General features: G+C 37.5%; 1 protein-coding gene across 1 annotated transcript in view; it reads left to right on the forward strand.

Moving 5' to 3' along the window:
• The window catches only part of nsg2 (neuronal vesicle trafficking associated 2), a 32010-nt gene extending 21595 nt beyond the window's left edge, over nucleotides 1-10415 (forward strand). The window contains exons 4-5 of the mRNA XM_015009263.2: nucleotides 6553-6663; nucleotides 8971-10415. Coding sequence (XP_014864749.1) covers nucleotides 6553-6663; nucleotides 8971-9162 — 303 coding nt within the window. The 3' untranslated portion in view covers nucleotides 9163-10415. The remainder of the gene's footprint in view (nucleotides 1-6552; nucleotides 6664-8970) is intronic.
• Nucleotides 10416-13818: the final 3403 nt, after the last annotated feature.

A 13818-nucleotide genomic window follows, 5' to 3' on the forward strand; every position in this document is an offset into this window, starting at 1 on the left:
AGTGTATTTTGAAATCTACTGACAGCACAGGAGTTTAATAAAAGTTTTTTTTCTGGTTTCATCTAAAGTCCATTGAGGACGATTTGAAGGATACAATCTACGGCAGGGGTCCCCAAACTACGGCCCGCCACGTCATTTGGTCCGGCCCCCCTGAACAATGCCGGATCCGGCCCGCCTCCTCATACCAGAGAGCATTCAGTGTTTTTTTTTTTTCATATATTGTATTTTCCGGTTTATATGTGGATTTTTCTTCAACCACCAGGGGGCTTGAGCAGATGTGAAACTAACTTTCCCTCAATGGAATATATACTAGTCAGTCCCAGTCACCGTTTCACTCACGGTTTTTTCCATTTGCATTCTGGGTAAAAATCTATCTAAAAGCGCGAATGTGTCGTCCCCCCCCTCCCCCCGTCGATAAGAATTTTCTAAGGTTTCTTTCTCCAAAAACCTAAGACCGGCCCCCGACCAGAGAAAGGAACAGCTATGTGGCCCTCACAGGAAAAAGTTTGGGGACCCCTGATCTACGGGGACGGTCAGATCTAAGGTGTCTAGGTGCTTTTAGAAAACTTTCATTAGAAAAATCTGACGTGCAGTAAAGTATAAAATATAATCCTAACTTTCCTTAAAAATAATTTTTGGGATTAAATGAAGGCTGTGTAAATCTCCAGGAAAAATAAGCCACATCCCTCTTTTCCTCTGATGTGCAGAATTTAAATCTCCCTGTGCAGCATGTGAGCTGCTGGATTTTATTTGACATTGGATCAAATATTTTTTTGATTATTTTGAATTGAATTGACTAATAGATGAGTATAATTCAGTTCTTACGTGTTTAATGTTCTTTTTACAAATATTAAGAATTTAAAATGTTTCTATTTTGTGTTATTTAAGAATAATCTGTGGAATCTAAAATCCTTACTCTGTCAAAAGCTCGTTCAGATTAAAAAGAAAATCCTGCCACTCTTTCTCTGCTGTCATTGCAAAGTGGTGGGGGATATTCAAGTGGAAAACATTTGCAACTTCTGGATAGGCATAGTCAGAGTGAGGAAGTTTATATTTGATCACGCCTGAGCAAAATGAGGCTTTTTTACCTAAAAACCTGAGTTTAGCGATCCAAGCATACACAGAAGTACAGTTAGTGAAGGGGTTTCTTGAATCCTAGGGATGTTTGCTTGAAAAAAAGGTTCTATATGAGGAAAATTCCTTCACACTCAATAAAAAACACATTGTCTTTTGGTGTGAACGAAGTAGCCAATTGATTTCAGACGAATCTGTGCTCATGTGCTGACCTCGGCTGACCTTACACCCAAGCAGAATCTCGAGTTTCCTCAAGTTGACATTTTAACCAATCGTGTTTTCATCAGAGACACGATGCGTCTCGACAGTGGAGTGTTTGTACTTTGCTGCCTGACTACTGTAGCCGTGCTTGTGTCAACCGGATAAGCTGTCCTCGAGAGCCCAAATCCCTCTCCAGAGCCTCCTTGACATCCCTCCAGCCTGTCTCAGATACTCGGCTCACAGGCAGCGGTCTCCCACAACACTCTGCTTTGTGACTCGTCTTTGTTTCGGCAAGCTGAAAACAAAACAAAAATTCTCTCTTTGCTGAGAATGAAAACCTGAAACACAGGAGAAAAAGAAAATCAATAAAAGAGAGAACTGTCAAGGTTCATGCACAGTCTTGGAAAGTCTGAAGAAAACAGATTTTTTATTTTTTTTTCACTGCTTTCATTTTGATATTCCATCCACATCTGTCCAATGATGAATGACTTTTAACTCCTCAAAACAAGATAATCAAATAGAAATGTGTTAAAATGTTGGTGGGAACTGTTCTGGGACTACATTTAATCAATACCACAGCTGTTGTCCAGATAAGGGTGATTGCTGGTGAATTGATATTGAACCTAAATTAGGTCTGATTGCTCTAATTATCTTTTAAAAGGGCATTGTGCTTATAGTCTGTCTGCTTTTAAATGTTGAGTCAGAGTAACATTCTGGCCTTTGCCTTAACTTGGTCAATCTCATTTAAGCTCTTCAGTTTTGTTTCTCACAATGAAAGGTCTCATTTTATATTGATTTATATATCTCATTTATACTGCATTCTTATTTTACAAGCATGCAGTGTTTTGCAGAAGTATTTATGTTGTCAATAGGAGGTAAAATTGCGTTAGCGTTGTCCTCTAGCTTACATTTCTGCCTATCCACACTTCACAGCTGCAACCAAAAAATGAAGCAATCTCCATCTACCTCTGGGTCTCATACTCTGTCTGCCTTTCTGTTGTTGGTTTATTGTCTTTGTCTCCTGCTCTTTCATATCTCACTTTGCCTCCTCTGTCACTCAGTTTATCAAATAAGTTTTTCTCTACTGTCACACTCCCACCTTTCTTTTTCACCCTTCACACAGGCGCACACACACACACACACGCACGCACACACTCTTGTTCCTTTAGAGAATATGAGGTGGTGTTTGCTGTTCCATATGGCCCGTCAGCTTACAGCGGTGAAAGTGTGGGTGGTGCGTTGCATTCTATCACACAATGTTATTAAGAAAAAAAGAAGGCCAATCATATGTGAAATGCTGGTGAAAACTGGCTGTGAAAAAAGCCAATTAGAAAATGCCTTTGAACTTTTGATTTATCATGAAGCTGCAAATAATTCAAGCAGAGTGTATTTTGTTGATAACACTCACTAGGATTTATAAAAAAAATAAATAAAAAAAAGATTCACACTGAGGTATTTTTAGGAAAAAGGTAGGTAGTGATAACTATAAATCAAGTCATAACTATAAATCAAGTTATGACTATAAATCAAGTTATGACTATAAATCAAGTTATGACTATAAATCAAGTTATGACTAAAGCTGAAACAAAGAAAATATATTAAAAACAAATAAAATGAGATCCAAAAACTGTTTAAAAGATCTATAGAAAAATGCTGAAATTTGTGAGTACTTAAAATGCAGTTCATTATTTGACCATAAATTAGCCATTTTAATGAAGATTAAGATGTCTAATTAAGCAAACTGCTCTCTCAGGCCCCTTTAACCAAAAAGGTTAACAGGGTTGTAACTTTTAGAACCTAATCCAGGAGTGGAAAGAGCAAAATTTGTCCATAAACCAGCTGTAACAATAAGGTCCAGGCCCAAGTTTCAGACTGAGAAGTACAAACAAATCCTAAGAGTTCTCCATGAGCCAAGGACACAGAGCCTTTACAAATACCTGGAATTAGGAAAACATCTTCCACTTGTTGCATTTTTTAAAGTCTCCAAAGCTCTTTACACTATCATTGATTCATCCATGCACAGATTCACACACATAGTGGTAATCTACACTGTAGCTACAGTCATCGCCAATGAATACTAATGGGAAAAGACTCCACGCCTGAAAAAAATAACTAAAACACCACTTTGGAGTTTGTTAAAAAATCCTGGAGTTCATTAGAATCAGTCAGTGGCCCACTGGGAGAATACGGTCTGGTTATATACGAGACCAGTATCAACCACTTTGGATGTTTTGCAAGCACTGTGTTTAGGGTATCGGCATCGAACATCGCCCCAAAAGCACCAAACATGTGAACCTCATTGCAACATTATGAGAGACGTGTTCTTCAGCAGCTGGTACTGGCAGACTTTTACATTGTTTCTTGTCTGATTAGTGTTTACATTGTGTGCTTCCACCTGCATTCAAGATAAGCAAACTGTTATCTGTGATACTCAGTAAGTAGGTTGTGTTTGTGGTGATAGAGGTGTTGGAAAACACACCATTGTACAGTGAGTGACGGCACCATGGGAAATAGTTTATAATTCTGTTTCCAGGCAGTTTTCCTGTGTCTGTTTTTAGTGTTCCCCTGGGTTTTGCTCCTATATATGGTTTCTGCTTGGTGATACTAAATGTGTCCACTTTCTTTGTTTTATCCTGAAGAATAAAACAAGGGACCTGAAGAATAATGTCATATCATGCATGGAGAAAATAATCTCTGAGCTGTGCTGATGCTCTGTCAACATCCTTAGGTTTATAGCCGAGTTCAGTCGGGTCATGAATAATAGAGAAAGGTCACATTTTTTATGGATTTGTGCTCCACATGACCACAGCACCATCAATAGGGAATTCTGAGCAACTATTTAGTACAAGTGGTGAAGTATGTATTTGTATGAGGTGTTGCTTTGACTGAAGGTGGAGTTAAGATGAACATTTTAATGTTAAAAACAGTCACCGTCTTTCATCTTTAAATGTCATTAAATACTTTGTAAAAAAATAAAGTGGTTTTGTTTGTGCTGATTGCATAATATGCTATATTTTTTCAAATAAAACTGGAATGTGATTGAAAAATAATACTCAGAAGGCTGTGGGTGGTCTTGGTATTTGGCCGATATTTGACTATTTGACATAAACACTGCAAATGTATAGATAAAGTCAGATCAGGTTTATTCTGTTCTACTTGTACACAGACGTGAATAATCCCCCCACTCATTTATAACTGGAGGCTTTATTTCATGTGTCTAACCAAAGTATACAGATAGTAAACACTTCTGCTGCGTCCTCAGTGATCTGAGAGGCTTTACTATAATCCCTCTTCTTAATAAGACATTTAATTTCCATCACTATTGATCGATTCAAAAGAAGCCGTTGAGCGGGTCTTAATCAGTCACTTCCCGCCTGCTGTAGTTTCAAAAGGCGGGTCACAGTGACTTTAAATGCATCCTTTTAACGTATGGCACTGTGAGATGTGGGGAGATGTAATTTTGCAGGAGTGTCAGAAGCGACCAAGGGTGAGAGCTGTGTCCCTCAGTTGACACCGGGTAAACAGTCACTTAGCGTGCATGTCCCTGTCCGCCCTCATAACACTGCTGGAGACTGATGATCTTACTTGTGTAATTGCTCTGACATCTCACTGTGACAGATTGTGTGCAGAGCGGTAATGCGAAATGGCTGCAGCACTAGTCAAGGATGGAAAACAGAACATTAGAAATATTCAGCCATGCACGAAAAATTGGTTTCTTCAGCTGTATTACAACCAAAATCTGAAGTTGCGTTTTATTTTTGAGGATAAGAAAAAACGCAATCATAACTCAGTACTGCACACGTACCTACAGCTATCCTTTGAACTTGATTTGCATAATTTTAATTAAATGTTCACTCTAATTTATGATATCAGGATTTCATGTTGAAAATTTAAAGGGGCATTCCCCTTTTTAAAATATAGCCAACAGCAGCGTTATCTTGTCTACCAGGGAAAAGAATATTTTACAACTTTATCTCCATTTGCATCAGTAGATTTACTAGGGCTTTTGCTTGGTGTTGACTTTCCTAATCCGCTCAAGAGACATTTGAGAACTGATAGGAGTATCTTATTTTGTGACATGACAGTCTAGTCAGATTACACACTTTTGGAAATCCACCACCGACCTGTCAAAATAGACAATTTCTTTTATAGTTACCTTCAATAAAAGCAGCTTAAGTAGGTTAAAGTTCAAATTTGAGGAAGTCAGGCTACATGCAAACTATGTTGTAATTTACAATAATCAGTTGCTATAGTCGTTAATAATTAATTACTGAAAAGTTACTGAAAATTTCATTTCAGCAGCTAAATTCATAAAACGAAGCAATTTTATGGATCGTTTACAAAGATTGTTTCCAAACCTTTGTTATGATTATTACGCTTACATTTTTAAATGGTTTGTTACAGCAAACCTTTTAAAAACCTATAGACATATGGGCTTAATAAAAACTGTTTCACAGGTTATTTATTAGTCACTTTTAATCTGACAAATAATCCTCGTATGAAGAGATAATATATTGAACATGACTGTATAAATTTGAGATAAAAAAAAAAAATGAGTTATTGCTTCCTGATTTCCTGACTTATTTTTTTGCAGTCTTGAGAGGTACATGAGTGAATCTAATGTCATGTAGTTAAAGTTTTATTATTAAAGTGAGTACAGTAAGGAGCACATCTGTATGTGTGTAGATAGTCTAAACTGGGCTGTTAGAAGCACACTCCAGGCGTGATTGGAGTGAAAAGAGGGATAAATATGTGAAAAATCACCATATGCAAACTACAAAATACGGCGGTAGAATCTGTGATAGTCTGTTTGTGTTTTCCAAAAGCTTTGACAACCTTATTAGAGTGCATGTCTTAAAGGTGGTTGATACTCATCATGTGGTATCACAACATATGCAGATAAATCCTGCAGTGTATGAGGACAGAAAAATCAAATACAAACAAAATCAAAACAAGAGGATTAAAGAAGATGTAACCTGTCTTCTGATTCACCTCAGTGATTTTATATGTTGTTTTTCACTGAACCATGTAGTGTTAATAGAAACAAGGTAGTTTCAAACCGTATCCCATCTTGAGATATCCATCATGTAACTCAGCAGAACTCCTTGCCTCCAGGAGCCATTGACCTCAGTCAGCAGCATCTTACCATTTATAATGACAGCATGCAGACACACTCCAGTGCACACACTCCATTTTTCTAACTGTCTTGCATATACACACCAGATCCGCCATACTGCTCTGACAGACACACTGACCATGTGTCTGTTTCCCCTCCAGGTGACCATTCTGATCATCCTGGCCTTGGCCTTCCTCGCCTGCATCGTGTTCCTGGTGGTTTATAAAGCTTTCACTTACGACCACGCCTGCCCAGATGGATTCATTTATAAGGCAAGAGCTTTGAGTAATCTCTCAAATGTTAGGCATTTTGAGGTGAAACTTGTAAAGAAAGAGAAAAATAGAAGCAACATCACTTGTTTGTCACAGTGACTTTTGAGTACCATGAAATGGAAATGACGGTCATACTTTGGCAGTTATGTTGGTCAGATTTAGTTCTATTTTTTTTTTTGTTTTGTTTTGTTTTTTACTCATTTGATTCACAGGACTTTTTCAATTTTGAAAACAAATTCCTTGGGAAAAAATTGTCTTTTGCCCAGATTTCTGTCTTCTTTTCCGGATGCTGTTGGGGACATTACTGATCTCAGTATAGCGATCAACAGCGCAGCAGATAAAGAAAACTATGTCCATTTCTTTTGAAGAAGAAAAGCAACAACAGGGCTTGTTTTACATAAATACAGTGAGGTAAATCTGCTGTTTACTCACTGTTAATTTGTTAAACGTCAAGGATAAAAACTGTTTTCATATTCTGGTGAGAAACCACCTTCCATCAAGTTCTTTTCTTTTTCTCCTCTACATTGTATAAACTGTAATATCATTATTGCTCCCCAAAAGACTATGGTGAAAACTATACATTTGTGAGTGGACATGAGGACATGAGGTATATCAAACACTCGGGTCTAAAAACAAGCTTCATAGGAAGGTAGACCAAAGGATACATCAAACCAGTGCACATCATCAATAAAACTTACCACAGAATCATGATATGATCATTTTCTTCTTTGTTGAAGCGTACCTTAAAAGTCACTTAAGCTATGGTAATTTGTCAAGCTGTACTCGTAGCTAGAAGTGTCCCTGAGCAAAGCCCTCAATTCTGTGCCCTTGACTTTCGCCATCTTTCCTTTGTCACCTATCTAAATAAAGAAAAAAGGGTGAGTTCAGTCCCTTATGAGAGCAGATAAAAAAGCTGCTCCTGACCTACTTTTGTATTCAGAGGTTAAGTTACAGGAGGAGACTCATGGTTTCTAGACAACCAGAGACTTTCTTATGACCTGTGTAATCAGGTGTAATTTACTAAACAGCCGTAGACTATTAAATCTGCAGCCAGAAGTTATTAGCTATAGCTATTAAGGAGTGAATAGAGAAATTGTAGCCCTGTAGCTGTTTTATAATAATCAGCATAAAATTCTGGATTTCCATAAGGCTGAGGTCAAAAGAAAATAGCTCTCAGATGCAGCACTGTCCAACGATTTGTTGCAGTAAAAACTGTTATTTTATGGTATATGAACGGATGCAGAACCAAGTTACTGTGCCATGGAGGAGGTCACCTTCCAAGTCCCTCAATATATCCTGGCTTTAATGTAGAAAACATTAAATTTTAGTCCTTTGTTAGATTAAAGCCAGAATATCAAGGGAGAAAGATTGAAGTTTCTCACTAATCCTGACCTTAAATCCAATAAAGCTGCCATGCGTTTAAAAACAATGATTGGCAGTTGTTTTCTACATAGATATACCTACAACACACATTTCCTTAGTGCTTGATTGCATAACATACAGAAACTAACACAACTGTGTTTGGGAAGGACACAGATGCAGAGCAAAACATACGTTGAAATCAAACAGCATTATTTAATAAAATAACTTACAAAAACATAAATGAATGTCCAAGAACCCCGAACTGAATGGGAAAAAGGAGTAAAACCAATGAGGAACTTAAATATTGAGGAGAGACAGAAATGACAAATCAAACCAGATGAATTGATTAGAGACAGATGGGAATCAGCTGAGGGAGAGTGAAGGCAGAGGGAGTTTGGGGGATGGAAAACTACCAGGGAAGGGAGCAAACTACCAGGCTGAGGGAAGGTGACTGATAAACACTGGGGAAAACTGAGACTTAAAGAAACTGACAATCAGCACTAATCTAAGAAATCAAAATCCAAATGTACAAAGAACAAAATGCAAGAATAAACTAAGAAACTAAATACAAAGGAATTAAAGTATATGGCAAGAACTTTTGCACAATAATGAATACAGGGGACTGAATAGAATATGGCAAGACCAACAAGGAAATAATCTAAATACAAACACTGAAGGAAATGTGCAGATGAGATGTTAACAATTCATCTTTCTGTTTGTTTTGGGCTTAGTAGCTGTACACTATTCATATTTATTTCAGCTAGAGACACGCAAAAGTTTATCCGAGTGCCACTCTAGGCAGCCTTAGAGGATTGCCCACCCTTGCACTATAGTAATAAATCTGTTGAAATGACGTTAGAATTGATGGAGGCATTGGTCCAAATTAGGTGCAAGGAAGAAATACTTTGATTTAATGCATAAATCTGCTTCTTCTTCTTCTCACAGCATAAGCGGTGCATCCCTGCATCACTTGAGGCCTACTATGCTGCTCAAGACGCCAACTCACGGGGTCGTTTCTACACAGTGATCAGCCACTACAGCATGGCCAAGCAGACCACCTCGCACTCTGTCTCCCCCTGGCTGCCCGGAGGGGCAGCAGGCCACGAAGCTAAACCTCCGAGTGGCGAGGGCCACTGAGTTCGCTGAACCAATGATTGCCAGATGTGAACAGAATCACATGAACATAAACTTAATAAAAATGAAATAAAAATGAAGGTAGATTAGTATGCAGAGACACAGACAAGTTGGTAAATATTTAGAACCGTAGACAAAAGAAACAACAAATATAGAGTAAAATCCTGCATGCAGACATTGATTCAGCGTAGATTTTATGTCATTTTTGGTCATTGCAGCAGCAGTGCTTGAACACAAGCTAACATAACTTCTCTTTGTTCTTGAAGGTATTTCCTTTCTTGTCTAAACGGAGTGCTGGGGAGTTCAGTTCCCTCTAAGTTAAGCTCTGTGGACATGCAGGGACATGAACACGCGCTAAGACATAACCTGAACATGATATCTGCCCACCTGTATGCTCATTTTCTTTAGGAATTAACTTTGAGATCCAGTTAAAGTTCATACATGCACATGCTGCCCACTCATTGCTCTTTTTACTCTTTCCTCTAATTTATTACTCTTTCATTTTTACTCTAATTTATAAATGTTTTGTAAGTGATTTCCATACTTTGTATAAAGCCACCAGTTACAGCAACATGTCATGTTCCTTTAGTGTAGATTCTCTCTAACTCTTGTTTCTCAAGTGTTTTGAAGTATTACTGTTGGTACATATAATTCCTGTTGTATTTAACAAACATTTCTTGCCCACATCTCTGGCTTTGCATTTGAAGAAAATCTCTTCAGCCTATCAGCCACATTCATATCTGCTCCAGTTGAAGATCATTTATGCGTCTATAGTTGATGTTTGATAACCTGTACACTAAAATCATAATTTTCAGTGTTCTGTGCCATAAACCCAGCCATCCCCTAAAGTGTACATACATTTTGCATTGAGCCTAGCTTTGTGTGTATACATCGTAGTAACAGGATATATTTTCTGATTAGATCTCTGAACATTTTGCCTCTGCTGCAAGGCTTGTAGTTTTCTGAAACATGATGTTAATGTTTTAAAAATGAGATGTGCTGTACATAACTGTCTCTCGCCAAGACTCTTCTGCTGTGTACTGTTACCTTCATAGATGGGCTTCAACTGCAGCTACATTTTATTTGTGTAACACTTCTGTTCCCCACAATTTGTAACGTTGGATATGTTGTCAAGAGCACTCCAGTGAGATATTGTGATGTCGTTAGATGTGCTGATACCTGACGTAATTTCTCAGTGTGCAACCTTGTCCCTGCTCTCTTTGTTTGAATTGAGAATAAAACAAGCTGTGACCTGTGTTGAGCGTCTGTCAGTCCTATTTAATGTTTGCCTCTAATGTAGCTCTAAGGCAGTTCAAGGTGATCAGCAGTGGCTGTTTTTTTATTATTATTTTGCTACATTCAAATTAAATTCCTCCTACGTGTGTTCTTTCCACAATAATGAGGATTTGTGACTGACAACACAGAGAGAACAAGGAAAATACCTGTGTGTTTAATGTCCGCTGGATGTTTTATTCATCCACACAATTCTCTGGGAACACAAGATAAGGCCTCTTTTTTTTACTTCTTTCTTAATTAGACAGGTGAAGCCATCAGTTTTGTGTTACTTTCACTGCAGTAAAGCAGCAGGAAATTCAAAAGCTTTTATAAAGAAAAGCAAATACAGGAAGGACAGATTCCATTCTCAGCTTAGCATATTTTAAACGTTATCATCAATAGTAGAAGCATGAGTAGTGAGTACGTGTTTTCTCCATTTTTGTTTGGGCCATAAAATAAACATAGCATTTCTTTGTTAAAAGTCCATCTTTATTTGGGGTTGGCTAATATTAAAATTGTCTATGAAAGTTAATTTTAAGTGTTATTTTCTATAAGTAAGGAAAAAGACACACATAAACCTTCGATAGAGATATTCTAAACCATTAAACTTTCTCTTGCTTTTCAGCAACAGCAAAAAAATCAGTTTTCCTCTAATATTCACAGGCTAACAACCACGCAGGCGACCAAACAAGCCCGACTCTGTTTCTTGATAAATTGGACAGATGGTTGCGTATGCAGACCTTGCAACAACACGCTGACTTGTGATTTGAGGAGACCAGGTGAAGAAAAACAGCTGGTGATTTCATTTATGCAAAACAAGGTAAATAGCAGTTTTTATCCCTTCTTTTGATGGAAAGGTTGGCAACACGTACACTAAAAATATAAATGATGTTACCATAAACATTACTCAACTCTCCCAGTGACTAAATGCTTGATGAGTATAGTGCTACATTTGCATGATTACCCTCAATATTTGAACGTATATAAATATTTTCTAGCAAACGTTCGTTTTGCTCCTCAGGAGGACTTTAAAAGTAACACAGACTCCAAACAAGCCACACACATATGGCCATCAGTGTGGTCAACACCTCCATCTCTCTCCTCAGCTGTCTCCCCTGCTGTCAGAGAAAAGGCTGCCTCTCAGCAGTCTGCCCCCCGAGGGGAAGGAGGAAAAGCAGGGAGGAGGAAAGAGGAGAGAAATAGCAGAAGACACCCACTGGGAATTAGAGGCATGGGGGGGGGGGAGCCAGGTAAATGCTGTGGCGGTGGATTCATCAAAGCAACGCTACACCTGCCACATGCGTATGGTTTGTTATTCAGCCCCAGTTTGAGCTTTTATACCTCCACATCAAATGTTCACACTATGAGTGGGGGATGGGTGGACACACAGGGTTTCACCTCAGGGCTATGATGCACTCCTTTTACTATATCCTGCATAATTTTGGATATGCAGGATACAGTAAAATGTTTACTCACTGAACCAAAGAGAAATGTGGCTTTGTTTATCTTTCCGTTTTATTGGTAATTCTTACAACTATAAGTTTGAGACTCCAGCACTTACAAAATCAATTGTTGTTATATAAATTGTTAACGTTACAACTCAACTTCCATAATAAACAAATGTGTTCAGGGTAAAATCTGAAGAATAAAGACAAGTACAATGACCTAGTTCAACAAAAGCCTTAATCTCATGTTTTGTTAAATCTCTTGTTGATTCATTTTCTGTATTCTGTCCATTTTGTCAAGTTTATCTGTATTCCATGTCTGCACATCATACAGGGAGGAAATCCCTTCAAGAGATGTTTTTCCCCTTAATTTCAGTTTTTATAACCGACAAAAAATGTTTCTTTTTTAGACCACAAAAATGACAACTCCAGTTGAACAAATATAATTGCAACATTAAGAAATGATGCAAAAAAATGAAAACAAAACCGTAATAATATTTTGAAGTTTCAAGCTTGAGACTGGCTCTCTGTGGGCTTGGGGGGATCCCTAAAGGATACCACGCCTCATTTTCTGCCGATCTTATTCACACCACAGACAGATGCTATCCTGCAGCAAACAGAGGGAGGCAAAAGATAACAAGTCAGGTTGTGTTTAATTTTTAAGCTTAATTCACGGTCCATTTCTTCAGATGTGTTGAAATTATTAGAATTTTTACACGATAGGATTGAAATATTTCACCTTGAAAAGTGTTAGTTGTTTGGGGACATTTAGGCTCAAACATATTTTCACATCCTTCATTGCCAAAACCTGTGTGAGAGAGTTCCAGTTGCTTCCTTCGTGTTTTCAATCAATCTCAATCCACTTATGGCATCTGGCTGGGTACCACAATGAAGTTTACCACCCTTAATATATAGTACAATTTTAAAACCAAATTACCAGAGTGTTACAATACACCCATGAGACAAGATCCGTCCATCCGTTATCTAAACCTGCTTATCCTTGCAGGGCAGCAGGGGGCTGGTGCCTCTCCAGCTGCTTCTGGGTGAGTCGGTTACATCCTGCACAGATCACCAGTCGATCCCAGCATGAGACAAGATGGAAAACAATATTGTGTTTGAGAGAACAAAAGAGGATTTTAATAAAATTTTGGGGGGAAACTAAAAATGGTTAAGAAAGACTGAAAAAGGTGCTTTTTTGACAAATTAAAAAGAGCTAAATAAATCTCAAACATTGTGGAATTATCAGGCTTAAATTTGACCCATCTCAATGTTTTTACAATTTCAAGAAGTGAATAGATTTAATCCAGATTCCTTAAAATCCGTGGAATATCTCCTGTGCCAAATTCTGCCCATATTACCAAGAACAACATGGTAGAAATGATTGTTCTGGAAAATTTGCTGTAATTTATGGAACCCTAAATTCAAAGCATCAGACGAGTATGAAATGCTAAAAGATCTTAACAATTTAATGATCTTTAAAAAACAGCTTTTTGATTTCACTGACCTCTGATATTAAAATGAGTTTCATAATTCAAGACAATTACAGTTAAAAAAAAAAGTTAAAAAGTTTTTGTTAATTTTGCTCAAATTTTCTTGTGTAGAAATTAGAATCTTTTGTATGCATTTTTTAAAAACTTATTTCTTTTTCAGCTTTACCTTAATAATTCCTTAATAATTATTGACATTTGTCAGAAACTTTCATCTCACAGCATCCCTGATGTGAACCATTGAATTAGATCACTGCCTTATAATGGTTAAAAATAATTTCAAAATAATCATAAAGGACTTTGATCGTTGCACAGATCCTGTGTTGCAGATATCAAAGCAACAATGGGGATTTCCTCTAATAGCTGCAAAATGAAAATCTAATGAAAAAAACACATCAGCTTTATATTAATTAAACACCATCAGGAACCAGCAGCTCATGCTAAGTTTAAAT

Source organism: Poecilia mexicana, unplaced genomic scaffold (genome assembly GCF_051168715.1).
Source record: "Poecilia mexicana isolate PSO_F unplaced genomic scaffold, ASM5116871v1 scaffold_14, whole genome shotgun sequence".
NCBI classification, from domain to species: domain Eukaryota; kingdom Metazoa; phylum Chordata; class Actinopteri; order Cyprinodontiformes; family Poeciliidae; genus Poecilia; species Poecilia mexicana.